General features: G+C 40.0%; 2 protein-coding genes across 6 annotated transcripts in view; one reads left to right on the top strand and one right to left on the bottom strand.

Moving 5' to 3' along the window:
- The window catches only part of LOC110086074 (zona pellucida-binding protein 2), a 27851-nt gene extending 23167 nt beyond the window's left edge, over positions 1-4684 (top strand). The window contains exon 8 of the mRNA XM_073003910.2: positions 1793-4684. Within this exon, the coding sequence (XP_072860011.2) occupies positions 1793-2120 (328 nt within the window). The 3' untranslated portion in view covers positions 2121-4684. The remainder of the gene's footprint in view (positions 1-1792) is intronic.
- Positions 3789-27463, bottom strand: part of RECK (reversion inducing cysteine rich protein with kazal motifs) — a 75735-nt gene continuing 52060 nt past the window's right edge. For 4 of the 5 annotated variants that reach the window (XM_020806765.3, XM_078377608.1, XM_073003907.2 and 1 more), the window contains 5 exons: positions 24724-24919; positions 23449-23659; positions 22297-22370; positions 12250-12405; positions 3789-6211 (listed from right to left, as the gene is read on the bottom strand). In XM_020806765.3, coding sequence (XP_020662424.3) covers positions 5996-6211; positions 12250-12405; positions 22297-22370; positions 23449-23659; positions 24724-24919 — 853 coding nt within the window. In that variant the 3' untranslated portion in view covers positions 3789-5995. Of the gene's footprint in view, positions 6212-12249; positions 12406-21115; positions 21209-22296; positions 22371-23448; positions 23660-24723; positions 24920-27463 lie in introns of those variants that run through there. The other variant, XR_012088509.2, reaches the window with a different exon arrangement.

A 27463-nucleotide genomic window follows, 5' to 3' on the forward strand; every position in this document is an offset into this window, starting at 1 on the left:
GAGTCCCATAGTATTAGATTATTACTGCCTAGCCTCTTAATGTTCCATTCTTGGTTAAGGCAGGTTGCTTCTTCTCAGGTCCAGGAATTTCCTGGTAAACATGGATTATCTAGATCCTTTTCAGTTTGAGTTTAGACCTGTTTATGACTCTAGTCACCTTAGCGGGGTGATGTGCTCTGGGAATTGGACAGGGGAGTGCACCCCTGTTCATTCTGCTGGACCTCTCAACAATTTTCACTACCACGATCTCTCTCAAAGCCATTTATCTAGGATGAGACTTGGAGGCACTGTCCTTTGTGGAGGGGAGAGCTCAGAAGGTGGTGCTGGTTGTTGGCTTTTGGTGTCCCTCAGGGTTGTTTTATCCTCTGTGCTATTTAACATATACAGCAGGACCCCTGTAACCACAGGGAATTGGTTCTAATCTCCCACACACGTATGCCTGAAACTACAGACAGTAGCGAATGCTACAGTAGCAAACTCAAAAGCAAAGGGCTGCTGCTGGCCCCTTTATTTTTAAGGTCTGTGGGTGGGGTGTGAGGAAGTCATTCAGTGCACAGGTGCTGCCTTTCTTCTGGCCCTCCATAGGTGACATATCACATTCCACCTCAATGTGTCAGGGCCTGAGTGAGAGCAACAAGCACTGCTCCTGTTTTGTGCTGAGACAAGTGGAAAGAAGGCAAGGAGTGAGGCACTGAGGAGTCCTTGAGCTACCAGCAACTTGTCCAGCTGGAAGAAATGCTTTGACTCTGCTCCACACCTTGAAATGGCTTCCAGGGGGATGTGATGCTACTCCCTGGAAGAAGAGGCAGACGGGGGAGAGGATGAAGGACCTGTCTTTCATTTTGGATTGCGGCCAACCATGGTTAAGTGAAACCACAATAATTGAAACAGTGGATATGAGAGTGCGCTGTACATGAAACCACCAGGAGAGGTTGTCCAGTTTTGGGATTTGGCATCATCAGTATGTGAATGGCATCCAACTCTATCTCTCCTTTCCATCCAATCCCAAGGAAGGTGTTCCAGTTCTAAATCAGTGTCTGGAGTTAATAATGGACTGGTTGAGCATGAATAAACTGAAGCTTAATTCAGACAAGACAGAGGTGCTCCTAATCAGTTGAAAAGCAGATCAGAGAATAAGGTTTCAATCTGTGGTAGAGGGGGTTATGTTCCTCTTGAAAACAATGGTTCACAGTTTGGGTGAACTCCTGGATTCATCTATGAGTTTGGATGCCCATGTCTCAGCAGTGGCCAGGATTGCCACAGTTAAAAGTAATGAGCTGTCTGTTCCCATTTCTGGATATGTCTGATCTGGCCACAGTGGCGCATGCCTTAGCTACATCCCTGTGGATTACTGTAACAAGCTCTACATTGAGCTGTCTTTGGAAAGTGTTCAGAAGCTTCAATGGGTACAAAACTATGCACGGGCGCATTTGCTGAGGACATGAAAGAGGGTCTTGGCTCCCAAGTTGTGGAATTCCCTCCCACAGGAGGCCAGGCTGGCCCTCTCTTTGCTTTCCTTCCACAAGCAGGCAAAGACCTTTTTCTTCAGACTGGCTTTTTCTCAATGACTGCGTGTGGGGGTCTGAAAAACAGGACTTTGGTTGTTTCCAGTTTGTTTAAATATTGTAAGCCACTTTAGGTCCTCTTGAAGAAGCTGATTCCAAACTACTTTATTTATGAATGTCTACTACAATAGGGCAAGATCACAATAAATCTGCAGTATAGGGTCTATATTACACCTATTCACCTATAATATTGTCTCTAATCATTGTTCTCACATTCTCTCTCACAGCATCTTAACTAAATGCTGCAAAAAAACTATAGCAGCCCAGTACATCAGAGAGGCAGAATCTGAACAGAAGAGGAGGCTGAAGGCATTTGCAAATATTGCAAGTGATGAGGAAATTAAAGACCAAAGAAATAAACTAAATCCTATCAAAGTGCAAATAAACAAAGTTGACTTTTTAGAAGAAGAATCCAAGGGATTATTAAGTAATGACGAAGTGACAGAAGCATCCACACCTGTAAGAAATCTCTCACCTGACCAAACAGGACCAAGTGAATTGGAGACCAGCTTTGAAGACCAGGCACCACCCATTTGGGAAAAAGAAAGTAATTGACTTCAAAAGGACCTGCAACCCAATCAGCAGAAATTAGTTGACATAATGACACGCAAACTATCCTAGTTGTGAGTGAGGTTCTTCAAAGTTGTATATGAATGTGCAGTTAGAGAAACATGCACAGACTGACACAAATGAGATAGAAGCACAGTCTTCCTCACAATCACAACTTATAACATTTTCTTTATAGACTTTAATAGAAATTTGACCACAGTTGTGCTCTAGAACTACTGCCTAACTACTCAAAGCCAAATGAAAAATTATGGTATACAACTGATCCTGCAGTAATCTACACAAATCCTGTAACTTCTATTGTGTGTTTAAAACTAAAACTGTAAAACCGTACTACATCATTTCTATATAAAAATGCTTATCTAAAACACCATTACTTAAGTATGTATCAAAAAATGACATGCTTTCAATGTTTTTTAAAATATTTTTTAATATATTTTTTACTGCTTGATGACGCAAATAGCCTAAATCAGATTATGCCATCAATAGCAGTCACTGTCTTCGGGTGGTTCTACTAAGTTACTTCATTGTTTTTCTAACTTACTGAGTTATATAGTATCTTTTATAAAGTTAACCAAAACACTTCAGCTCATGTATGGAAACTTGCCCAATGTTCACTTCTGCTGGGAGTCCCTCACCCGTTCAGGCTATTTCTAAAAGCCATTCAACTTTCAGAAGTAGTATTTGGTAAAGGATTAAGAAACTCATTGCATACAAGCTAGGAAAATGCAAAAAGAGCCCAGGCAGAATAATCAAATAATCATGGGTCTCTAAGGTTAAAGTTTTCCATACAGTTTTTTCCTGCAATTTTAATTTTTCTCACCCTTGCCTTCTTTCTTTCACTCATTCTTTCTTTTTCTTTGGTATTGTTTTCCTCTCTTAACTACACTAACATGCTTTCGGTATATTGTATAGAATCTGTAGATGCAGAGAGGACAGAGTTCTTTACTCTCACTAACTGCAGAAAAGTGAAATTTGACAGAAGGAACTTATGCAAACATAAGAAAACCTGCACCAGATGAATTCTCCTTTACTAAAGTGAAAGATTAAATACAATAGCTGCCTTCCTTCTATATACTTCTCCTACTCTGCAAGTTCTGGATAGAAACTATTTTGCCGGAAGGATGTGATAGTCATAATTCCCACAGTGCCTCTTCAATAAAGATTTGGTTTAGGATCAGAACTTGATTTTTTTTTGTAATCAAATAAATTGCCATCTCCAGAATTTGCTAGTGACCATATTGCCTTGGGCTAGGAATTGTAGTCTTAGAAATAGCTTTTTCCAAGTTTTGTTTAATATTTATTAGTTGGACTCTCTTTCCTTGTGTGCTTCTGCTAATTTCCCTATTACATAAATCAGATCAAAACTGAAAGCAATAGCAAGTATACAGTTCACAGCAAAGGGTCTTAAAGATATGTATGCATAGTTTTAAACCCTGGATTTCATTTTAACACAAATTATGATTGAGTAAAACAGATAATCTTTTATAATGAAATGGGATAATTATTGTCTTGCCCTGATAAAGAGTGAACATGTACTTTACATGCCTTCATGTCATTTAAAATTAAAGATGACTCCCACCCCATCACGTGAAAAAACAAATACCACCATGTATCTTCAATTGTACAATTGCACATTTTTAAAGGACACCTGGAAACATAAAAATATTTTATTAAAATAAAAGCTTTTATATTGCATTGCAAACATTCTTTTTGTTTTTGCAAAAATCAAAGCAAACACTTGCCACAAAACACTTGACAACAACACCAATATTGAAATTAATATTCATTGCCTTCTTTTCAAGTTCAACGATTTGGCAAAAATGATGCTACCTACGTATACTTCGAAAGTTAATTATCATAATACTGATACAAAATACTTCATGTAGATAAAGTTCAGGTGCACAAAACTATAGGGAACAATAAACAAGGAGGTCTCCTATGCAAATCCAATTTAAGTGAATGGGAGCTGTACAAGATCATTCCTGTGCTCTTCAACACTTCATTGACAGAGTTTATACAAGAGAACCCCTTGCTGCATTGGGCCCTACATATTTTAAATATATGTTCTGAATAAAATATTAACACTAGGAATGTACATTTCAATAATAAGGAAATACTGTTGTAACTAGAATGACGTGTATAAATAGCTTAACATTCTTCATCACATTACTTCTACAAGGAAGTCGGAATAAACTATTTGCATCATCAACTTGTACATTGCATACATTTCTTATTTCAAAAAGGTATCAGCTTGAAATGTGATTGACAATGCAAGGTGGCAATATTCTGCAAATGCTTTTGAACACATGAATTTACAATAACATGTAATTATCTGCAGAATCAGGCTATGGCTTATTCTTCACAATAAAAATATATCAGCTAAAATCCTCATGTGTAACTTGAGCCTGAAGAAGGGTGATATCATGGAGAAAACCCTGGGAGCTGCAGGACAGAAGCAAGAAATCTTCGTTTACTGAAAATTTCCTGCAGCTGGTAATGTCACCCAGCATCAGCCATTAATGATAATCAAAAACTTCCCCCTTCTATCCATGGGAGTTGGAAGAGCTGCACAATAGAAATAGATTTTTAATTATGGAAAATCACCCCCATAGCCAAGGATGTCCTCATCCTTCTTCAGGTGCCAAGTTTCACAGCAGGATTTCGGCCATCATGTATTTACATGAAAAGTCAGCTATTCAATTCATTTTTGGTAAATTAGTTAAGTAGCAGCACTTTGTTTCTGACAGAAATTGATGGTCAAAAATAGGCATATGTTTAGCTTTCTGAATGATATACCTCTAAGTAATATAAAAATAATACTTTGTAATAATCTTATAAAATATGTGTCTATTGCTGAATATAAAAATTATTTCCACAGCAATTTCCTCTTTTGAGGAAATGAGAACAATCACTTTAATCCAGCAATTTTTTGCCTTCACAGTAAGAACTGGCAGGCAGAACAGATGGTCTGCATATGGAAATCTATATCCTGGATATATCCTTCTTTCCTCAGGTAAGCTCAGGAAGCCACTGTGTGTGTAGGTAGGTCAGCCTACACATGGGGATGTTGGTGTGAATTGGTGGTAATGTGCACTCTGAGCTATCACTGAATAGCACCAACATTTTCATCCTTTTTTTTCATATAAAGCAAGAATGCATATTCTTATATCCTATCTGAGACTCCCATATATAATTTTTCCCATACTGTCCTAGCTGGGTCCAACATCTCTTTATGCATAACTATCTTTGGATACATCAGGCCTAAGTGCATTAAGAACTGCATGTTTTGATGTATGGAATGGCACAGGAAAGTGAAGCATGAGCTCAGAAGGACTGCCACGTAACCGTGCACAGTTAGGCTGATAAAACTGTTTTGACTCTTGTGTATTTAACTGTAGCTTAAAGCTTGAGACACAAGAAAAAAATCCTTTCCCAGAGATAAAGTAGTATGCTAGAGATACCAGTGTTTGTTATGTTCAGTTCTTTTATCCTGTTGCCATCCTCAGTTAGTTAGTTTTTTGAAACACTAAACTTCCAAATCTTCTGCACAAAGAATAAAGAGTTGAAAAAACAAGTGTATATACAACAAACATAACAGCCACCTTCTACCCTGAAAAACTGTCTCCAGAGTAAGCTGTGCATTTCTGCCTATTATATATTTTAAATTACAATTAAGATGATATTGCATTATACACTAATACTGTCATGAAAAACATTTTTGCTGTCATTGTGTACAACATTCTGGCCATGTTTTATGCCCTTAGATATAAAGTTAATGTTACATTAACATTGGCAGTTCTGAATGTCTTTCGCAAATCAAATGCAAAAACTCACTTGAGCAATTACACTTTTTGTGGCTACTACATGTTACGTAACATGACTGAGAACATGAGCACTAGGGTCCAGAAAAGCGAATGAAGTGCTCCCATCATTTGACTACATGAAGAAGAAATCTTAAAAGAAATTTCCACCTGAGCTGCTATAAGTGCTGAGAGTGGCACATGGGATGCTAAGGCAGGACTGTCAGAGTTGATCAGTGATTCTATCTTTTCTGCTTCTTTATTGCAGGCTTCAATCTAGGAAAAGGAAAGAGTGAACTTTTGAAATATCTTTCTAATATGTAAGATATTTATACAGAATTTCTATTTTACCCATCACTTTGCCCATAATTTCCAGAGAGAATCCTTAAATCTTTGGGAGATAAAACAGGATTGAAATCCTCAGATGAATTTACATAGGATGGGCATCTCTATCTGCCCTAAATTAATTTGTTGTAGTGGCAGGGAAGCAGTGTTCTTGTTGGAGAATTTGTGTGGTTGACATTTTCTCTTCTTGCCAGTCATGCATATAAGCCCTTTTTTTCATTTTTTAAAGTATTTATTTGAGGACAGGGGAAGAGAATACAAGAAGTAAAGGGGAACAGGTAAGAGGGAAAAAGGGTTAGGGGGGATAGGAGAACATAAAGTATGCCATCATCCAATCAATTCATATTACAATTACAAATCAACTTTTTGCTTTTTCACAGTTTGATTACCCTCCTGCTTTCATCTTATCATTTAATTTTAGTTTGATTCTGTGTTACTCCAACACTATCTGATAACTGCAACCATTTATACAATACATCCCATCATTCAGTTTCCTTTTGAATTGAACAATCTTTCAGCCCATCTGACATTTTTTCCACTTCCCATATTTTCACAATAAGAATCTCTTATTTCAGTATCTCTACTTCCCTGAGAATTTTAACATAATGCTTTTTAATTTTAGAAGCTGCATAGGTCACTGGATTATCTCTCTGTCCCATTTATGTTGCCTGGTGTCATGCCTAATAAAGACGGTTCTAAAGTTTGTACAGCTTCATTTCGGTTTTGTTTGGCATCTACTGTCCCCTCTTTCGTCACTTTCATCAAATCCTCTATTTTGCTAAGACCTTCATTCACTTGCTGAAACCCTGTTATTACTATCTTTTGCATAATAATCTGCCATTCCTTTTCTATTTCTTGTACCACTGTTCCGAAACTTTGGGCTTGAACAGACCCAGTCTCTATTTGTTGTCTTAGATTTTTGGGGGCCATCTCAGGCTTTGGGTTTTTTTTATAGATAATACTATGCCCTTAACCACAATGCTCACCGCTTAGATATCCTTCAACAGTTTCCACAATTTTATCAACACTCCAAACCCCTCATCATAAACCTCCCCTTAAATCTCCCTCCAATCTTTATCCAAATATTATAATATTATAATATAAAAATCAGCTTTTAACCCAGCAAATTCAGAATCAAATAGAACCGTGTCACAATTATTTCTTCTTCTCCCGAGTTCAGCAGGCTTCTATTCTCAAACTCCAAGACAGTCCGACAAGCAAAACAACAATCACAGAGTCCCAAACTGTTCAGTAATTATCCTTGAAGCTCGTCTTATGATCTTTCCGTTAACCCCTTGATAGTCCTTAGTCCAGTCGACCACATCAGCTCCTTCTTCTCCAGAAAACCACCAAATTTCTGTTATTAACATTTCATCAAGTCCAGAAAAGGGCAAAGAGAAATACGTCCAAGCCAAACTGTGTTCACAAAACTCACGTCTCTTGAATCTTGTCAGATGGTGTTATCGTCTGGGATTCTTTTCCAGAAACATAAGATTTATTTTTCCGTCTCACTCTCTCGGCTTTGAAATCAGCCTGCTATATTAAGAGTTCACTTGGGTAGGAGATTTACTTTCACTTTTGAAGTAGACTGATAAGATAGGCTCGCCGCTGCTTTTCTTCTTTCAGCCGAGTATTTTCATTCTTATTTTCAGCTTAATGAGGCTGTTTCATAAATCAGAGGCTTCGGCTTACTTAGTTGTTATATATTTTAAGCTCATATTGGTTGTTCTCTTCTCCCCCAGTTAAGGGTTACTCACGGTTCAGTGCCAATAAATATGGCTCCCCGTCTCCGGTCCGTGCATGGTGATTTCTTCAGAGGGAAGAAGTCCAGGTCTGCCTCCCATTCTTTTCCTTCTGCTGCTCACCATCTGCTTCGGAGAGACTTCTCCTAGTCTCTCCTTTGATCCCCATTTCAAAAGGGGTATCCTGGACCGGATGGTTCCAGTTTTTCCAGAGAGAGCTCTTCTCTGGAGTTACTGGCAGCACCACAACAAAGCCCCGCCTCCTTGCATATAAGCTCTTGATTGTCCCAGGGAGGATTGGGACTCATCAACTTTTGGGAGGCAACAGCACCTTTTTCCAAGGAAGGGTCACTGAGTCTGAGAGGTGTCACTGTTCTTCCACGATCTACGACAGGCAACTTTTCTCCCCAGATCTTAGCAGAAACTGGGCCTACTTGGGTTAAGCAGAAAGATTATACACTTTCTGTCATTTCGAAGGGATATAACCTACATTTGTTTCCGCTTCAAGATTTTACACAAATGTTCCCATAAAACAAATTAACACCAGTGCCATAAATATTGGTAGGAAAAATCCACACTCATTGCTTGACTACACAAGTTCTACTCAAGCAGTATGTTAGTCAAGCAGTCTGAAAGCAGAGTGCTTATGAATGAAGCAACACTTTCTCCTGAAAACCCCCTCCTAAGATTATAAAGATTTTAAGAACTGTACCTCCATATCTGAAAGATAATAATGAAATCCCTTGTTACTCTTTCCTTTGCCTAAATTCAGGCATTTATAGCCTCTCTTCATAAGCAAGATCAACAAGAGATGGACAATATCAAAATGGGGCAATATCAGCAGTATTGCATGTCTTTCTTTATGTTCCCTAAGCCTCACACAGGAACAGTGTAAACTCTCCCACTACCTAAGACAGCAAGGGAGGGTGTCCATTTGCCACTTATCCATCTTTCTTGAAAACTCACCCCAAAGAGTAGCTAGGCAGACAGTAAAATCAGTGGAAGTAGTATCCCCACATCCTGCTGGAGTAGCAGTTATCACAAGAGATCCCTTACTGCCAAGGTGTGCTGCAGGAGATATGCTCCCTTAAAAATCCTGTACCAAACCTCCTTCTCCCCAGGCCCCTCTCCTGACCAAGATCCAGGCATTTTTAAAATAGCTAGTCATGAAATGGCCAAACTAGAAATGCACATGGAGCAGATGGGTGAGCTATTCTGCCTCTTTTTCAGTGGTATGTAGTGGGTTCCACCATGATCTTCTTCATCTTCTTACTCTTCAAAGCTGCTGTGTCAACCAACCTCTTCCCACTCTCAGCCAAAAAAGCTGCCCCTATGCTCTAGTGGCCTTAGATCTCCCATCTGTGAACAAACTGTCTCATGGAGGCTCATGATAGCACCAGCCTTGCTTACACACGTGTTTCTGTACCTATTGTTGTTGTTGTTGTTTAGTCGTTAAGTCATGTCCGACTCTTCATGACCTCATGGACCAGAGCATGCCAGGCCCTGCTGTTTTCCACTTCCTCCCGGAGTTGGGTCAAATTCATCTTGGTTGCTTCGATGACACTGTTCAACCATCTTGTCCTCTGTTGTCCCCTTCTCCTCTTGCCTTCACACTTTCCCAACATCAGGGTCTTTTCCATGGAGTCTTCTCTTCTCATGAGATGGCCAAAGTATTGGAGTCTCAGCTTCAGGATCTGTCCTTCCAGTGAGAACTCAGGGTTGATTTCTTTCTGTACCTATAAAGAAGCTCATCCGGAATATTCTACAGCTGAGGTTTTGGTCAGAAGCTTTCCCTCCCCTTTTAGTGTAAATGTCCAAAGGGTATAGTTCCAGCTTTCCCACTCAGTGGCTTGGAATTCCTTCTCACCAGAAGTTACCTATTTTCATTACAGGGATGTGATGTGATCAAAATTTTCCTCATTCATAGCATTTTTCTAAATTTGGCCTTGCCGAGACCCCCCACTAATCTTGGCAAGATTTCTCATGAAAACATGACTCCTATCTTGCTCTCCTTCCCCCAACCCTTTTCTTTTTTTTTTCTTTCTAACCTGCTGTTCTGTATAGGAAAACTGCCACATTCTGTATAGCTTAATGTCCTTTCTGGTGAAAGATGCCATTATGTGAAGGAACTGTAAAAGTGTTTCTTTCAGAAAGTATGAACACAAAAACTGTAAAGAAATCCAGCAAAATTTCCAACTAGATTTCTTGGGAAGAAAAATCTTTTGAATAGAAATCTTGCTGTGAGGAGAAAAAGGATTCTTTTCTTGCTGAAAGGATGGGGCTGTGAAATTCACTGTATGAAACTTCCTGTTAACATTTTGTGTTATTTCATTTCTTTTTATTTGTGGATTGGGACAGTGGATCATTTGATTTAGAATTATTGGGCTCCAAGGTGCTCTTCTGTAACTGCATAAACAAACTTCTCCCAATGAATGGCCATTATTATTGCTTCTTCTGACTGAAAGAAGGTGAGAGCATAAAATTCTGCCACCATTGCTAGGGTTTTATGATTTGGCAGAGAGTCCTCTTCCAAAGTCAGTGAGAACTCACTCTATTAGAGCTGTGGCATCCTCAACGGCCTTTCTCCATGGAGTGGACACCACAATGTCTGCCACGCTGCCACATGTGCCACTCCATCTATCTTCATCTCCCACTACTGCCTGGATGTCCAGCCGAAGGCTCAGACTGCAATAGGTCAAGTTGTCCTGGCTTCTACACTTTTGTGACATCCCTCCTGGTTAGTCAGCTTGCCAGTCACCCATTAGTGTGTACTTAAAAGAGACCACGAAGGACAAAGAAAAGTTACTTACCTGTAACTCTGGCTCTTCGAGTGGTCTTCTGTGAATTCATACATCCCGCCCTCCTCCCCGCTGTCTGTCACGTGTGCCATGGCATGCTGGGCGGCGGCAGTCGGTTCCTTAGAACTGAGGCACTGGGTGCAGAGTTATATAGCCGGTGTAGGGAAGGTCCCAGCACTAAGTACTTAAAGCTGTGAAAGTTTCCGAAACTGCTCTGCTTGAGCGCAGATTAACCCAGTGTGAATTCACAGAGGACCACTCGAAGACCCAGAGTTACAGGTAGGGAACTTTTCTTTTTCCCAAAGACTTCTTCAGGTTGCACCCAATTTTTTTATCTGCCTTGTATAGATTCTGCCTTTGTACATGCAAAGAAATCGATGTGCTCCCTCTAGTTAACTCATGTTGTTATGTGTGCACCATATTACAGGCATGTCGGAAAGCATATGCTCTGTTTTTCTCGGGGGGGGGGAACTAGTCTTGTGACAAGATGTGGATTCCTCCCCTAAATAATGTTGCCTTTTCACTTTAATCAAGGTTCCATTGAATGAACCATTTCCCCTGAACCCTCTGCATCAGGTGCTGGTCAAACAACTTCTGCATAGTTCTTTAACCTTCCACTGTGCAGTTTAAGCAACTGAGCAGTAGCTGACCACTTTGAGCATTTCCAATGAGAGAAATAGACTTGTCATCAATAGGTCAGCTGTAGAATATTCCACATAAGCTTATTTTACAAAGCATATTCCTCTAAGGAGTTTTCTCTTACAATTAATGCAACAGTTTTGACTGCTTCCTTGCTCAAAAGAGAGGCGCTCTCTGAATTATATAAGAAAATCCTATGTGGGCCATGAAGAATAAAATCCATAGTAAGAAATGTTCTTTTCATCCATTAGCATTTCCTCCAAAACAATGTTAAGTATATTTATACACCTATGTTTTTCGATATAAGCTTTTCACTTCTGAACAAGTTTGTAGACTCAATAACAACCTGTAGCTATTTTAAATGCCCCCAACCATTTTGAGATAATACTTTTATCAGGTTAACAAATTATGAATAAAAAAATTCTGTACAAGCTTTGCAAAGACTCTTATTGTCAGGCAATGTTTTATCCCAAAAGCTTGCACCAGAGATTTTTGTACGTTTTTAGCTGGTTTAAAATGGGTATAACCACAAAATGATTTTTTGAATTTGTCTTGGCACAGATTCCCCTATATTTATTTTAAATTGTTTATCACTGTTTCAGCTGAAAAAAAATAGAGCTGTGCAGATGTGTGCTTTTTTTTGTACAACTGTCAGAATTCCCATGCAGCGTGGGAGTTATAGAACAAAAACATAAATCTGCATAGCTGTATAAAAGAATCTTAAAAATATATATTTATGCCCAACAAGAGAGATAAAACCACATGCAAACAACTAAATGATAAATTATACCTGAAGAGGCTTGGGATTTTGATCAACAGGTATGATTAGAATCACAATTTCAGATTCTATGCTGAAGTATCCAAACACATCACACTGAGGTACAGAAACATGAAGACGGATCTTCTGAAGTATTTCTAGTACCGTGATTGGTCTTTTGTTGGTCACCTGCAAGAGAAACAAAATATCTGACATTTTACAAATTAAAGTTCTTCCATTACAGAACTCAAAGGCAGAAATCTTATTGTGCAATTATTCAAATAGTGTAACTTTTGGAATCAAATTGCTGTAAGTTAAAAAAAATCTCCATAAATATTATGCGGTACATAGCGAGTTGCATGACTTAGCATGCAAAAGATGCCTATGCAAATTTCTTAACTTGCATTAGTTTGTGTCTAGAAGTTATGCTATTTACATAGGTGTGGATTCCACCCAAAATTTTTGTCAAGCAAGGAAATACAGTATGCTTTCCATCTGGAAATGAGTTGATATTTGTCAACTTCTAATCACAGCCTTCTGGTATATTCACACTAACTAACAAACTGAGTAGCTAGAAGTGGTAATATTGCATAGGACATCCATAGCACGGCATGCAATTAGTTGCTTGTATTAATCCCATATTGCAGACAATAGCTGCAATCCAGTGGCTCTAATTGTATACACCATAGATAAGGAATATTTTTCAGCCTAAGTGACAAATTCTAATCTGACAAAGATCTCAGGGAACACATACCAGCAGTATGTAAGGCCAAGAACTGAATGGCCAAAGACAAAAGTCCCTCTCCATTTTATTTAAATAGCACTGTATGCTAGATGCATCCAATACCTTTCATTCCAGCTACACTAATCATCCCTGTCTTTGCAATTCCTTTAATGTGTTATCATACCTCAAAGAGCACACGTCATGTGCTCTAGTATGTTATCACAGTTCGAGGCCACATCTCAGCAACTGCAGTGCAAGAACACTTTGCTGCTCAGTACTACCTCCATATTATGTCTGTACTTTGAAGTATATTTCAGATACCACCCCAAAACAGAATTAGAAAATAAAACCTGCCATTCAGAAAAGCACAGTACAATCTTAAACATTTTTCTAGAATTATGAACCATTGCATTTTGAAATAGAAATCTGAAAGCAGAAATCAGTAGCCCCAGATTTAAATAATCTGCCATTTACCATACATACCTCTAAACTAGGGATGGGCAAAGTTTGATTCATTGGCCACATGCAGACACCAGGGACATTTTTGCAAAGCTACCTGAGAGTTCCACCATTAAGAAATTTGTACTTTGGGAAGGTTCTGGGAACACCTCTTTTTGTACTGAGAACCTAGGAGATGTTTCCTACAGCACTCTTCAAAGACAAAGACAAGGAGAATCCATCCATTTCTTGCCTTGCTCAGAAGAGGAGGGGAAGGGCTTTGGTACTTCCATCAGTGTGTCCCCCTGAATGGCAAGTCATTAGCAATGCAAATGAGGAATGTAAGGCACTACAACATTCAGAGCTGGCAGAGCAATAGTCTATGAAGACTTCTACATAAAGTCCGATGCAAAATAGAAATGGAAGTGGTTCCGACTCCCTCATCTCTCCATAAGGGAGAGCCGTCCACCACTTTGAAGGTAGCATTATAGCCTCAGCCTCACCCACTCTTTCTCTGAAACTGTCTGTCACCTCAGACTAGTCTGCCTGAACCAAATGCAGAATCCTTTATCATCTCAGTGGCTTGCCTCAGCTTTCAGTCAACCCAAAGCAAAGCACCACCGTACCTTTAAATTTCAGGTAGCCCTCACAGTCCTCCTTTTGTCCTGAGCAAGTTTGCCTACGTTCTTCTCACATCTCCCCCACTCCTGACCAATAAGAATCTGATCATGTTCAAGCCCTGTGCAATTCTTTCAGAGAGGTATCATTTCAATGCTAAGCTCTCATCTATTGGGAGAACGGCTCATTTATATCACAGCCCCCTCAATTCCAAATGTCTGCATACAAACTCAAGCTGTCCAACTTTTCACAAGTCCCTTTGGCTACTGACCTAGCTCAGGAAACAAGTAATTCTGGTTAGCCTTTTGTCACCTTATAGTCCAGACCACTCCACTGCTGTGATGCATCTTTGTTAAGCCTCTCTACAGCCTTGATTCGGAAATAAAGTTCTCCCTGCCATTCACATGCTGTAGGTAAGGAAAAGGGAAATGCCCAGACTGTGAGAGACAGGCAAGACCTTAAGGGAAAGAGACAATGACAACTGCTTGCAGTCACATGGTTTCCAGATACCATGATTTTTCAAAAAGCCACCCATCTCTTCCTCTTACAGTCACACATCTATGTGCCTTTACCTGCACCAGACCTACCCTACTCTCACTCTTCCAAGACAGCAAATGGGGCGTGAGAAGGCACACCACCACACCCATTCTCAGTGTTAATAGATTCAATGTCTCTAGCACAGCTTTTGCACCTCATGATTTCAACTATACAAATTGTCTCATGGACCTGTCTTCGCATGAGGTAGTGGCTGCTGCTACCTCTGCAGTCAGGCTCTGCAGCTCAAAGACAGATTCACTAGCCGCCTAGAGTGGACGAGTCGCCCAGATAGGCGGGGTATAAATCAAATAAATAAATAAATAAATAAGTACTGTTGTCTGATACTTTTTTTCTGGAAAGCTTCGCCATTTCATCTTGAAAAGGGAACATCTCTTCCTCTTCCAGTCCTCTTGTCCAGGATCCACTGCAAGTTCAGGAGAGAGGAAGCTGAAGCTTGTGCTTCTAGCTCCTTCCTGGCTGAGAAGGCTTTGATTCTCCCAGACCTTAAACAGCTGGCAGTGAGTCTTCCTACCTTTATTCCTCAGCAGCATGAACTGTAGAATACAATGTTTCACCCCAATCCAGACTGGCTGCACTTACCAGGATGGAAGCTGAGCAACAAGGCTGAGTATCCCAGGGCTACCCAATAGAGCCATTTACAGTTTTGACTTCCAAATGCCCATCTGCCATGAAAGCTTCTGAGGCACAGTGGAAGGTCTTGACTAGCTGGTATTCAGCAGACTTTTAACAGGCTTACCTCTCAGATCTTTTGGCTTTCTTGTAGTTGAGCTTGGGTAAGGGACCCTTATCCAAAACCCCTTCCTCATCAATCAACAGCTCTTTCTACGGTCCTCTCCAAGCCAGGTTTGCCTGCCCTCTCCATCTACCTTCACCCTATACATTTCCTATGGGAAATGTATAGCTCAATCTGTTAATTATCTCCCATCCTAGAGTCTCAAATTACAAATGAAAACAAAACAAAAATTAAAATTAAAAGACAAAAATGTGGTAGCACCTTAAAGACTAACTTTAAAACATTTTATGTGAGTTTTTGTGGACGAGTTCACTTCATCAAACGTAAGAGAAAGAGATATCCCATGGCAGATATTTATATATGGCATCAAGCTGTAGATAACAAAATACAGAGATCATGGTTGGTTGGTAAGAAAGTAAGTGGGTGTTAAACATTGTGATGATAGTCTCTTTGATATGCAGATCTTTAGTAAAAGCTTGTGCTGTGCAGAATGTGAGAAACTCTGTCATAACTTAACAATGGTAAAATAGTAGCGACAGAGTAATATGAAGATTAATTAGATGGGCTATTTGCAGCAGTCGTTGGTAAACTTTTTCCTACAAGCTTTTCTTTGTACAGTAATCAACTACAATGTGTGTGAATTACTCCAGACAATGGATGATCACAAGAGCACTGTAAAAGTTATATTTTGTCTTGGAAATTTTTAAAGTGGATCTGTTGTGGCAGTAGGAAATATTTAGGAGATGCAGTACAGTACAATATTTTTAGTGTTTATATGTGGCAGTGCCCCAAAAAGCCTTGGCCAATATTCAGCCCTTTGACGTCTGTGTCTAGCATGCGTATATATTTTATCTCAACTGTTTCTCTCTGGTTTGTCTTGTAGTTTCTTTTGTCTAGCTTGGCCACTTTCAAATAATCTGTGGAATGGTTGTTGTAGTTTTTTCAGGCTGTTTGGCCATGTTCTACAGGTTTTTCTTCCTAACATTTCGCCAATCTCTGTGGCCGGCATCTTCAGAGGACAGGAGTTAGAACTCTGTCTATATTCCAGTGTAGTGTGTGAGATAGTTGAGTATTTGTAGCTGTGGGATCAACATTTTGTCCTTTTGTGTGCAGTGATCACCACTGGGTAGAGTTCATTGACCTTTTTGCAGGCTGTATTCTTCAGTGCTGGGGGCCAGGCTTTGTTGAGTTTTAGACTTTCTTCTTTTTTGTTGAAGCTTTGCTGAAGTTTGTGGATTTCAATGGCTTCCCTGTGTAGTCTAACATAATGATTGCTAGTGTTGTCCAGTACTTCTGTGTTTTGAAATAGGATTTCATGTCCAGCTTGTTTCAGGGCATGTTCAGCTACCGCAGATTTTTCCGGTTGCTTGAGTCTGCAATGTCTTTCATGTTCTTTGATTCTGGTGTGGATCCTGCATTTTGTGTCCCAATATATTGTTGTTTAGTCGATAAGTCGTGTCCAACTCTTCATGACCACATGGACCAGAGCACGCCAGGCCCTCCTGTCTTCCACTGCCTCCTGAGTTGGGTCAAATTCATGTTGGTAGCTTTGATGACACTGTCCAACTATCTCATCCTCTGACATCTGCAAGGTATCCGGTATACTCCTGCAGTGGTGAGGGGGTCCCTTTTGGCCTTTGCTGACCATAACATTTGTTGTCTTTTTGTGGTGGGGCTGAACACTGTTTGTAGGTTGTGTTTTTCCAAAAGTTTCCCCATGCAGTCTGTGACTCCTTTGATGTATGGCAGAAATACTTTATTTGTGGGTGACTGTTTTTCTTCTTCAGTTCGGTGTTGTTTTCTTGGTTTGATGGCTCTTGTGATTTCATTCTTGGAATAGCCATTTATCTGTAGGGCCCAATTCAGATGGCTCCCAGTACTGAAAAATACTGCCTGCAAAAAGGTCAACAAGCTCTACCCAGCCACAAGGACCAGTGATCACTACACACAAAAGACTAGCTAAGAACACCCATCAATCACAGTGACAGATCATCTGCCCCCTTATCACAACAATACACCCATAACAAAAAACACCCTGATCACCATAATCACCCAATCTCCTGAAAAGGACAAAAAGGGGATCCCACAGCTACAAATACTCACCTATCCCACATACTACACCAGAACACAGAGTTCTATCTCTTGTCCTCTGAAGATGCCGGTCACAGAGACTGGTGAAACATTATGAAGAAAAACCTCCAGAACATGGCCAAACAGCCCGAAAAGCCTACAACAACCATCGGATCTTGGCCATGAAAGCCTTCAAGAATACATCTGTGGAATGTCCTGGTAAATTAAAATTATGAGATAGAGGTTTCTGTGTGCTGCCATTCCTGATGTCTGATTTATGTCAATTGATTTGTTTGTGTAGACACTGTCCCATTTGTCCTATGTAGAGTGCAGATGGCCAATGTTGGCAAAAATGGGCATAAATAACATTGGTAGGGGTATAGATAAAAGTGCTTTTGATGTTGTGTGTGACACTGTTAGGTCCAGTAATTGTGTTGCCCAAATAAATGTGGCACAGAGCTGACAACTGGGTTTGTAGCAGGGTTTCATTCCCATCTCTGTGTCATGTAGTCCATTGTGTGTCAATAGCTGATTGAAGCTAGGGGGTTGTATATAAGCCAGTATAGGTCTGCCACCAAGGGCTTGAGAGTGAACTGTTCTTGCTGAGGATGGGTTGGAAATCATTATGATACATATTCCCCCTGTCCCAACAGATCCATCTTCGAAATTAGAAACTTTTTAACCAGCCAACCATGATCTCTGTATTTTAATATCTATACCTAGATGCCATGTATAAATATCTGCCATGCTGTATCTCCTTCTCTTTGTCGGATGAAGTGAACTTGTCCACAAAAGCTCACATTAAAAAAATATTCAAGTTGGTTTTTAAGGTGCCACCACGTTTGTCTTTTTCTTTACTTTTTATTTTTATTGTGTATAATATATAACGTATAATGCTTGCACCGGCTACACCTTCTACAACTTCAGCTTTAAATATTACTTTCTAAGAAGACCACTGTTTAAGCCTATCTTATTCCTTTATGACTAATTTCAGGTAAGTCTCAGAGCTGTCCACTCCATGCATGGAAATCTCAGCACTTTAAACAAAGGTTTATCAGGTTATCGGGTATATATGCTGTATTTTCCTCCACTGTCCACTTTTTCCCTACCCAGTATGTGTCCCTTCATTCTTTCTGGCCTAGATTGGTGGGTCCACTGGAAAAGCTACAGCACAACCTGGATATCAACAAAACTCTAAAGTAGATATAACAGAGACTAAAAGTTTGACTTTCAGATCTTCTCTTTGTTTCTTTTAATATAGCCACCTTTGGGTTAATACTTCACTGGCACAATGGATACTTGTATAGGACTGCATGTCAGCAGAGGCTGCCTTTGAGAGGTGGGAATCACAGGAAGCAGTATCTTAAGTTTTTTTTCCCTTTGATCCCTCTCTGAACTTTGTGCGGGCTTGAGGATGTCCCATATTGTGTTCATCCTCTGCATTACCTGGAAAATGGAACAACACTCCTCAAGAAGGTCTCTTTTGGTAGATACAGAAGAGTCATCCATGGCTATACTGTTAATCTGGTACATATCTTGACTTAAATAGTATTTTATCCAAGGGATATCCATTGGAGGAGTTCCCTTTCTTCTCTCATTTCTCAAAGCTGTGTCCTGATCTGATTCACGGTTATAATCACAGGGGGTGCAGGGAAGCCTCAGTTTGAATCATTTGACTACCTATCTTTTCTCTGTGTAGTAAAGGGCTGAACCCATATTGCGTGGATTTCACCTGTTCTCCTACTATAATGGATTTTTTTTTGTGAAATTCAATGTTGCCTTACCTTATTTTACCATACAAGTAAAGCTACACTTCATTTAACAATTAACAATAAATACATGCAACCAGGTTGATTTTTTTTTTTTTTTGGACTTATATACCGCCCCATAGCGCTACAAGCACTCTCCGGGCGGTTTACAATTTAATTATACAGGCTACGCATTGCCCCCCCAAGCAAGCTGGGTCCTCATTTTACTGACCTCGGAAGGATAGAAGGCTGAGTCAACCTTGAGCCGGCTACCTGGGATTTGAACCCCAGGTCATGAGCACAGTTTTAGCTGCAGTACAGCGTTTTAACCACTGCGCCACGAGGCATGATTTTGACTTATCATGGCCCTTTTCACAGTTTTCTTGGCACAGAATGTTCAGAGGTGGTTTACCATTTCTTCTGGAGGTACCCTTGGACTGTGTAGCTTGCCCAAAGGCAAACAGTCTGGCTCTTCTTCTTCTGTGATGCATAGAGGGGAACCAAATTCCCAACCTCTGGCTCTGCAGCCAGATACCTAAACACTGAGCTATAGTTAGTGTCATAATAGCACATGTGAGAACTCAGATGTGTCATTATATGGCATCACAAAGGCTACTTGTCCTTCATGTTATTGGCTGGTAACATGCCAGGAAAGGGCTACCATTGTGAGAGGGATTGTTAGGAATGATAATATTGATGACTCACAGGTTTTGATTAATCAGGCTCATTCTGGAATGTTTAAGATAGCAGCCAAAAAAGCCTGTTCTTTGGATGGTTGCAGAGCATATGGACCTAGGAATGGCTGGCTCCCTGCTGTTAGCATGACAGCAAATCCCAGAGAATCAAGACAACTTCACTGTTGTAAGTACTTTAGGAACCATATTTAGATTAGGTGTATTATGGAATTTTTATTTTCCTTTCTTATTGTTGTGTTAATAACTCTAGAGGTGATGGCACATGTTTTTCTACTTACGTTATGCTTAGCAAATACTCTTCTTGATACTATTCTGCCTTACCATGGTTTTTAAAGAATAAATTATACAGTGGTGCCTCGCTTGACGAGGATAATCCATTCCAGCGAAATCCTCGTCAAGCGAAATAAAAAAGCCCATTGAAACGCATTGAAAACTGTTCAGTGCATTCCAATGGGTGAAATACCTGCTCGTCCAGTGAAGATCCTTCATAGGGTGGCCATTTTTGGGTGCCTGTGCAGCGAAAAATGCCTCCTAAAAACAGCAGGGAGCCATTTTGAACAGCCGGTGGCCATTTTGAAAACCCGACAATCAGCTGTTTTGATCGTCGTAATGCGAAGAATCGGTTCCCGAAGCAGGGAACCAATTGTTGGGAAGCAAAAAAAAAGCCATCATGAAGTGGATTCATCGTCAAGGGGGGTAATCGTTAAGCGGGGCACCACTGTACTCCTTTTTTTAAAACTTTGAAACAGAAACTACTTTGGGCTTTTGTCCCACAAATTCTGCAGCTGGAAACACACATTTGCATAGATGCTACTGAGGTCCTAGCTTAAGTTACAGTGTGTTTTATATCTCAACTGGCTCTGTTGATTGGGAGATTCTGGATTTGTACTCCTCTTAGTGAGCGAAAATGGTCAGAAAAAGGAACTGAAACGTTTGCATGGATATTGATTTCCCTGCAGAAATTACTGGATAGGTTACATCTTCACTGATCATGCTGACTGGATGATGATAGAAGCTGAAATGCAAACAAATTGCCTGCCTGAATTCTGGGAGTTGTAGTACTTTTACCTTGAAAAATCTCCAAAACAGTAAGACCTGTCATTTGCTTTTTGTGGAGTGGTATTTATCAACATCAGGCTTCTTCTGTCTCTCCACACAGCTTAGGCAGGGACACAAAACCCAGAACTCTCAACTCTTTAGGAACCTAATAGGAAGGATTCAATGAAATAACAGCCCCACCCAACCCCAGAACCCAAATGAGGTCTCCTATTCAAAACCTACTGGCTTTAGACCTTGAGTGTAACACAGAGCATACCATGCAAACTTCCTCCTGGATTATTCCAATCTGCTTGTTACATTGCAGTCGCCCAGAGTAGTGGTTTGTCCACTAAATGGGCAGGGTATAAGTCTAAACAAACAAACAAACAAACAAACAAATAAAAACATAAATATGATAAAGATTCTACTGCTAACTTACATACATGCATAGATTATATTTGGAATGATTGTGCAAACTAGAGAATTCTTGCAAATCTAGTCTGTTACCAAATTAAAATGGTCAGTTACACAGATAGTACCTATTTCCATACTTAAGGAACTGGTTAGATCATATCTTGATTGGTTAGATTACATCTTGACCATACTACCTGGGGAATTCAGGGAGGTGGATAAGGTCGGTGATTCTGGGATGTGTAGCCCTCTTACCTCAAAGAATCTCCAAAACAAATGCATTCCACTTTGGAATACTTCATCCTTTCTATTCTGCATCTACCAACATGCATACAGCACATTTTCATTTAATGAAACATATCTGGGCTAGGGTTCATCTAATGTGTTTCTAACCATGACATAAACTGAATAAGTAACAGGATAGGGGGAGACAGAGATCATGGTGAAAGATGTAATGCAGAGGAGAGAGACAGCACTGGGATGAAGGTGGAACTCAGGGTATTTAACCCAGGCAAAGCTGGGCACATTTGTTACTATGTAATAAAGAATAGCTCCTTCATAGAAAAAAAATAGTGTGCCCCAGTGGTTATCTGCTTTGTGTACAAATCGAATTTCTCCAGTAAGAAGGGAGAGTATGTCTAACAATTCTGTTTACTGAAGCAAGACAAGATAAAAGATGATGCCATGGAATGTGTGTACTTGAAAACCAAGCTGCTTTACAACAAACCATAAAAGGAAAATCAAAGGTGGGACTAGAGGAAGGAAGGACAGAAGGGGGGGCTGTGAGCTGGAATGCCAGCCACAACGTATCTACTTAGCTATCACTGAGCTCCTAAAATGTTCCGCAACCCCCGTGTGAACACCGATTACAACTTTAATCGCAATACAGCCTTTGATGGAAAGCAAAGAAGAGTCCTTCTGATTTGGCATTTCACTGTAGTCACATCCACAGTTACAAATTTCACTGAATACCTGAATACCCTGGATCCTGCATACTGGATTTTTACTGAGAATGCTTTAATATTTTCAGAACCTGAGCTTACTTACCCTGGCAAAGATATCCAGTTTTTCTTTATCATACAAAACCCTCAGCATTCCTGCATACAGAGGACAGCAAGCTCCTGCACAATAAGGACACCCAAAGAGAGATTGAAATTTGTAAAAGGCATTTATGACTTAATGGTTTACAGTGTGTACAATGAACCAAAGACAAAAAAGGCTGCACCTTGCTCAATCACGGCTATGCATCCATTTCAAACAGTGGCCAATCAGATGTCCACAGCTCCAGAACATCAGATACGAAGGGCATACATAGAAATTCTACTTAGCTATCGCCGTGGCTATCCTTGATAGATCTACTGATACACTTAACACTAGAAATTAAATGGGGCCCTTCAAAAGTTAGTGTCAGGTGTTCAAAAAGCTTCAACCAGGTTTCAGGTGTTCAAAATTAACACTCATAGAGCTTAAGTGATGCCAAATTTCAGCCACCAACTGTCCATTCACCAAAGGGGATAATATAGCAGCCTTTCACTGCTCTCTGAAGGGTCTTCAGAAGAGTGCTCCCTCCTTCACCTGTGATTTGTCACTACAGATCGTGTGCCTAAAACTATAAATGTGCTGTTAATGACACCTAATGAAGGAGATAGTTCTTGCCTATGCTGTTTGGAACACTCCATAGGCTCCTGGCCCCATATCTCTTTCCCACATGATTTTTCCTTGGAGAAGGGTAAAGCAACAACAGGTGGAAGATATGAGAATTCAGTTCTACTTGCAATTATTTGAGCAGAGGCATTGTCTTAGCCCTTGAATTTATCTAAGCTAGTAGCTATTACAATAAACTGTGACAGTTAATTCTATAAGTTAGCACAACTATATTACGTGAAGAAAGAAAACAGATGCTTTGTGGAGTCTACAGTTACTATTGTGACAACCATCCCATTTTGTCAGTTAGGTTTTCTTCTAAAGCGTAGGACAAGAAAGCTGCACCCACATACCTCCTCAAATCATACATGGAAAGTGTTTCACTGAGGTTACATATTAGAGTTATGACAACCACACTACCAGTTTTTTGCTCACATGTATGCAAAGTCTAAAACTGTTTTTCCCTTTTCACCAGGACCAAACCCAGAATTCTTCTAGAAGTACGTTTCAGATACTCTCTAACTTCATTTGAATATTATTTACCAGCATTCTCACCTGGTGGGATAACTGGTTTGTATCCAGTTACTGGAAGACGAGGGCAAGTAACAGAAACACATTCTCCTTGAGAACTGTAGTCAGAAAGGACTCCTACAGCTTGACATGGTCCATTGTAATCTACAGCCACACGATCAGAATAGGCAGCACATACATTGCTGTATGTTTCACCATTATGGCCACATACCAAATCTACTGATTTGCAAAAAGACTTAAAAAAAGAAAACAAAAGAAAATGGAGTCAGTACTTACATACAGTTTTTGCAAATTAAATCCATAAACATAGTATAATATAACATAATGCACCCCGGCCCCCCAGATGGTGATAGCTACTTCAATTAAAAATTACACAGGATGGTTCAGGAAATCTCTCACGTGTGGAGGATGGTCCTGAATGCCTCTTTGAAAAGCTTTGTTTAGAACAGCTTCCTGAAGGAAGAAGGGAGGGGGCTTGGTGTACATTGACAGGAAGCATGTTTCATAATATCATGGCCACTACTGAGAAGATCCAGTTCCTGATGGTCATCTTCCAGGCCTCCCTCGATGTATTCACCCACAACAACAAAGTTTGACATGATTGGGTCGTCTGTGTAGAAGATCTTAGGGAGAGACGGTCTGACAAGTTCCAAGGTCTCAACCCATTTAGGGCTATATAAGTTAAAATTAACACTACCAAAGCTCTACCACTACTGCAGAAAGCTTAAAATGCATGCAATTGCTCATCTTATTCGCCATATCTCTGCAGAATCATGGTCCATCAGCTTGTTAAGCAGCTCATTAGAGGTTCCCATTTTATTGCTGAGAAACAAGAAGCACTCTCTGTCTGTTCTGGTTCCCATCACAATCACTGCAATTTCTGTATTCACAGTTTTCATGGGAAGCTGGTTATAGTTACACACTACACAAATGGCCACGAGAAGCTGAATGCAGCATGCATGTTGCCTATCCTTGTTCTATGCCATGAATACCGTGGCTGTAAAAACCAAAATTAAGATGGGTTTGAGACATGATAAATCAGTGCATCAGTCTCAAAGCACTATGCCATTAGCCATGGAGACTATCAAAATCAGCTCTAGTGGCAGAGTTTAGTCAGTTGCTATAAATGCAATGGATTTGTAAGAATGTTCACATTTTTGCCTTTGTTTATTGTCACATAGAAGAAACTAGTCATGCCAAGCAAAAAATGGTTCAGAAGAGGAAGAAACAACTTTGTTTCTGTTTTAACAGTGGAACAATAAGTACAATAACTAAGTAATTTGAAATATCATGCCATACCTGACATGGGCCTCTATATGATATACTTTTCCCTTTTTGGTGCAGAGTGCACAGATTGCTATATTCTATATTATCTGTGTCACAAACAGGATCTCGCAACTGGTCACCGCAACTGAATTGTCTGGGCACACATTCATATTGATTACATCCAAACTTCTCAAAACTGGTTAAGCAAACTTGTGGCTTTGGTATACATCTGCATGAAACAAGACTGTGCTATTATTTGCATTCTTCATTTTGTAAAAAAGAAAAAGCAGATGATTGAACCAAGAAATGTTTTATAAAGTTGTGGCAAATATACAGCCCAAAAGAACTTCAATTCATATTCTGTTGCATTACAAACGCAACACATACAAGCATGGTGTAAATATTTTTTTAAAGGATTCTGTTTTCTGCAATGCTTATAGTCCACTTTGCTGTCTTTGTTTCCCCTCTGCACACAGAGAATGGAGAGCCATTTTCTCAGTACATGGAAATCTTCCAGTGCATGAATCTCTCTCTCTTATCCTTAGGAACAATAAAGTAGCTCCCTCTTTACTGCCGCTCATTTCCTCAATAGCTGAGGAGAGGGGTACTTGTGATCCACACACCCTAGGAACAGTACAAGTGTTATAGGAAAAAAGGGGAGCAACAGTAAAGTCCTCTTCTGTCAGGAGTGGATGCCTCAAGACACACATATGCTCCCCACAGATGTGGTTTCCTTGGAAAATGTTCCTATTTTAACGTTTCCCAGTAAGCAGTTTTGGCAGATTGAGTATGGAAGGCTGTTGTTACAGATCCAGCCCATGAGGCAGAGGCTCCCTACAGATTAAGCACAGGACTGATACACATATATTTGTCTTATGTGGGTTTAAACCCACTTCTTTGCATTTATGCCATATAATCAAGTAATATCAAGACAAATGCACAATTATAATTGATGATGTCAGTGGTAGTAGTAAAACAGGCACAGATCAATAATGACATTGTGTTACTTCCCCAAAATATATTTCATAAAACTGACCTATAGAGAGCCCTCACCCCTTATGCTTTCCTAAGCCAATTGGGTCTAGCCTACCAGAATGCAAAATAGCATTCCTTTTTTGCTAGGGTGTGGGTTGCCTTTATTTTTCTGACCTGAATGAAGCCCATTCACAACTGCATGATGTGTAGTAATTCAGGAGTTCACAAAGGCAAATCTAAATACAAAAATAATGCTGCTGCTTCTTACTCCAATTTTGCTTTCAGAATCCTCTTACTCCAATTTTGCTTTCAGAATCCTGGTTTCAATAGAGTAGGAGTATGTGATATGAAATATATGTAATTATACCTTAAATTAATAAGTTAAACTCTGCTAACAATAATTTAGAACTGAATTCTGATTTTTAATATCATTATTAAATATACCATCATCAAAGAGGAGATATCACTGGCATGAACAAAGTAGAGTACACACAAAAAGATGAGAGACAATTGTGTCAACAGCTAGTTTTAGACACCTATAGCCACGAGCCCAACTGCTGAACACCAGAAATAATAGTAAGAAATCTAATGAAACAATTCTCTGGAGATGTCCATGGCCAAAATCTAACAGATACATCACATCCTCAACCAGGCTCCTTAACCTATTACCCAAATCACACAAACCTGAAATATTGTTACCATTACCTCCGGGGTGTCTAGATATGTGAGCCTTGTCCTCACACTGTCATGGATCTTGCCATACAAGCTCTCTTTTATAATCACTCTGTCACACTACTTGTGCCTTTGATCTGGGTGAGGGTGTCCAGAGGGAGCAGGAGGGACTAGCGCTATGAGCTCTGATTTGTATCTGGTTATTCCCCAACACGGATTCCCCTGGTGTGGGTCGCATGTCCAGGGGTTCTGACTTAAAAGTTTGTTAGACTGCAATCAGCTCCCACTAGTATCAATAATCCCAATTTAGTAGCTCGACCAAGGTTAAGGACTAGATTATACTACAAACTTCCTCTTCAGACACAAGCTTGAAATAACGTATAAACAACACAGAGATGGAGACAGGACCCAGATCCTGTCCCAAATCTAGAAGCCAATTGTGTACCTATATCTACACCAGCAGCACAATCAAGGACACCACCAATGTCAACTACAATATCAGAGGTCTACTTATTGGTTCATCCTCACATGTAATTTATGCCACTTTTTGCCAGCATTGTCCAGTTGCTTTCTACATAGGACAAACAGAACAATGTGCAAAAGAATGAACGCAAAGAAAACTGACATCACATATGGCAATACAGATAAAGAAAAGGGTTACTTACCGTAAATATGGTTCTTCAAGTGGATCTCCATGAATTAACACTAATGGGTATTGTATTGCGCATGCATGAATTCTCTGAACATTCCAGAGCTGAAAAAGGAGGAGCCCCATCCTCCCACATTGCTATTGGTGCCTCTAACAGTCCTCCCTCAGTTCCTCTAACCATCTCTGAGGAAGCAACTTGACAAGAGGGGAGGAGGGGAGGGACATGTGAATTCACAGAGATCCAAGCGAAAAACCATAGTTACAGTAAGTAACCTATTCTTTTTTGTGATCTCCATGAATGCACACAAATGAGTGAGTAGCAAGCTCGCTTACTGGATGGTGGGTAGTCACGAGAAAACAGAACCCAGGACGGCTCTACCCACAGAGGCTCTCGATTTTTCCCATGTGGGTCATGAAGGTAGAAGGCTGGGTCCAAGCGGCAACAGCACAGTGTCGAGGCGAACACCTCTCAAAAAG

This window comes from Pogona vitticeps, chromosome 6 (genome assembly GCF_051106095.1).
Source record: "Pogona vitticeps strain Pit_001003342236 chromosome 6, PviZW2.1, whole genome shotgun sequence".
Taxonomy (NCBI): domain Eukaryota; kingdom Metazoa; phylum Chordata; class Lepidosauria; order Squamata; family Agamidae; genus Pogona; species Pogona vitticeps.